Source organism: Lipotes vexillifer, unplaced genomic scaffold (assembly GCF_000442215.2).
Source record: "Lipotes vexillifer unplaced genomic scaffold, Lipotes_vexillifer_v1.1 scaffold527, whole genome shotgun sequence".
Taxonomy (NCBI): domain Eukaryota; kingdom Metazoa; phylum Chordata; class Mammalia; order Artiodactyla; family Lipotidae; genus Lipotes; species Lipotes vexillifer.
In genome coordinates, this window is record NW_006793902.1 from 3065848 (window position 1) to 3068877 (window position 3030).

At 39.8% G+C, this 3030-nt stretch overlaps 1 protein-coding gene across 1 annotated transcript in view; it reads right to left on the reverse strand.

Moving 5' to 3' along the window:
* The window catches only part of LRRC4C (leucine rich repeat containing 4C), a 1972-nt gene extending 1714 nt beyond the window's left edge, over nucleotides 1–258 (reverse strand). Inside the window, exon 1 of the mRNA XM_007466850.1 lies at nucleotides 32–258. Within this exon, the coding sequence (XP_007466912.1) occupies nucleotides 32–258 (227 nt within the window). The remainder of the gene's footprint in view (nucleotides 1–31) is intronic.
* Nucleotides 259–3030: the final 2772 nt, after the last annotated feature.

Consider the following 3030-nt stretch of genomic DNA (forward strand, 5'->3'; position numbering starts at 1 on the left):
GTTCTCATGGAGTTTCAGCAGCCGGGTGTTGGTGGAGATGCCATCTGGAACCTCACGTAGGTTTTTCCGAACGCAAATCACCTTGCTGAACTGGTTGCTGCAGGAGCAGACGGAAGGGCAGGTTTGAGCCCGCACCAGACCAGCCACCACAAGAAGTTGAAGAGCCAGCAGCACCACAAGCAGGGGGTCAAATAAGGCCCTGTTAAACCTAGGACCTATCATTATCTGCTGTGGATGTAAGGTCATCTTGTTCAACATTCATAATTTATCTGGTGTTGGTCCTTCTGGAGTTCTAATAATCTGCAATACAATGAGAGCAAAAAAGAGTATTAGATCTCCTCCAGATGTCTTTCTGGAGTCACTGTATGTAGTGTCATTTATTAAGCGATGTGGCTCATATTTATAGAGAAGTGTTTTTGTACTTTGAGTTAGCAGCCATCCACAGCCAAAATTCCATCAGATGTGCAATCACAGAGAAATGGAAGAATGAGGTAGAGGGCCTTACTGTAGTGTTTATCAACCAAGTCTGACCTGAATGCATGAGGACATATGAAATGTACCCCACAATTAGGCTCAATGTCCAGACCAGATTGGAAAAGTTCAGAAAATAAAATTGGGGTGGGGGCTATACCAATAAACTAAAAATTCCCTTGCAAAATTATTAATAGCTGGCATTTTATTGACGATTAGTCTATGTGCCAGGCACCACAGGCTATGGAGTTCACAAACAATCCTATCCAAGAATGGCTACATAACTTGCAGGGCTCAAGGCAAAATGAAAACGTGGGATGTCTTGTTAAAAATTATTAAGAATTTCAAATCAGTTACAGTAGGGCATGAAGCCAAGCATGGGCCCTTCTGAGTATGGGGCCCTTTGTAATTGCTGCATGCCCTGATCCTTTCTTATCCTTACAGCATTCCTCTGAGGAAGGAACTGTTATAGACTCCATTTTCAAGATGAAGAAATTTAATAGTAGGGGAAGTAACATGCATGCAGTCACATGGTTAGTAAGTACAGAACCAGGGCTTAGACGGTCAGCTCATCGGTCCAGGAGAATATGATCTCAAGAACTCCATGAAAAAGTTTCTGCAAGAATGATGGCAAAAGCAAAATATTTTTCACAATTAATTTTGTTAAAATATCTTTCCTTTGGGGGTGACCTGAGCTGTAAACACTGGCAACTTATCATATAGTTCCTGTGAAAATACACTGAAATAATGACATGCACAAATATACATAAATTTCTAGAGATGTTCATATACAAAAACTCATGACAACAGAGCCAACTGCTACCTATAGGTAGATATACCACAAATTAAATCACACCCCATGAAACATGTTTATGCACAGAAAAAATCTTAGTATAACTGTATTATATATGTATTATGTCCCTACTCTTACTGATTTTAAGTAGATTTCTGGGAAGGAAATAAAACAACTCACTTCCTGCAACTCTTCTGGCACAAAGAGGAATTCCAAAACTTGTGTTACCCAGTATAAACCCCACTCAACTGGCTTATCATGGATTGGGCACCTGTGTAATGACTTCTTCCATTTTTCTCATCTCAATAAACAGTGCCTCTTCTGTGAATCTCCAGGGAAGAAAAAAAAGTGTGGAGGCTCACCATATCCAATTCAAAAAGGCACTAAGACAATAATTTAGTATTTATTATGTGTCACCTTGGGCAGGTTACTTATCCTCTCCATGGCTCAATCTTACTTGCAAAATGGGAATGACATAATTACATAACCCTTAGTGTTACTGTCAGAATAAAATTAGTTAATGTTCATAAGGGCTTAGAATAATGCCTTCCATATGGAAAGAACTCAATAATATTAGATATTATTATTATTACTACTATTGTATTGTTGTTTCCCTTAGCCAGACATTTTGCTAAGTACTGAGCATACAAAGGTGAAGAATATAATCCTCATCCTTGAGGGAATTATAATTCAGAAGGTAAGACAGATAGGCAAACAGATGAAACAAAACAATGTATGTTCATTGCTCTGAGGCCAAAAGCCACATTGGTAGGAGGGCGCTGAAGTCAGAGTAACTCAATCTGTGCTGGTAAATCAGGAGATTTTCAGGGTCATCTGATCTAGATTTTGTAAAAGAAATTGATAAAGAAAAGAAAAAAGAGCAGAGGGACCAGACTGAGCTAAGACAAGGAAACAGGAAGGATGCTAGTACAACCAAAGAATCATAAAAATTCCTCTGTAGTGGGAGAACGGAAAGTCTGGGGAAGAGAATGGGAAAGATGCTGGGATGATCAGGTCCAGATGGAAGAGTTCGTTATGCCAAACTTAAGAGTCCCCGTTTTATCCTACAGGCGACATATTCTGTTTATACAAAGAAATGCTATCATCAGCTTTGTTTTTAAGAATGATAGTGTTAGATTAACAGGGAGACAGAAAAGTTTTGGAAGAAACCAGCAGCAAGGAGAAAAATTAGGAAGATCCTCAAGCTGCTCCAAGTGAGCCTTAGAGAAAAGTCAATTCCAGAGACAAGTGGAGCTTTTTGGTCATCTCTACCATCCAAGGTCTTGAGGAGAGAAGGGCCGTCTGTCTCCTCTTTAGGAATATAACCCTTCTACTCCTCTTTAGGAGTATAACCCATTGAGATTCTCAATGTTAATTAGCATTTGTAAATAACTACATCTTCATAGAGTACACAAGACAGAGAAGAGGCTCTCTTCCTATAAAAAGAGATTCTTCACTCAGTAAATGTATCTGCCATTAGCAGCCCTTAAATATACACCCACATTCACAGAACTGCAGAAAAGGACCTGAATCTCAAGAAGGTGAGGTTTAAAGTCATAGATGCTTTCTGGCTTCAGAGGCTTGTTTTGGTCTCCTTCCCTATGGCAGCAAAGAAATTTGACTACTAGGTGCTGAGTTGTTACTCGTTCTTCCAGCCTTCTGTGGCAAACTGACTTGCTGCCTTTCTCCCGGGCTCTTGCAACTCTAGGTTGACTTTTCACACCATTCAGTACTATGATCATTTGTCCCTGGGTCTGTTTCCTGCA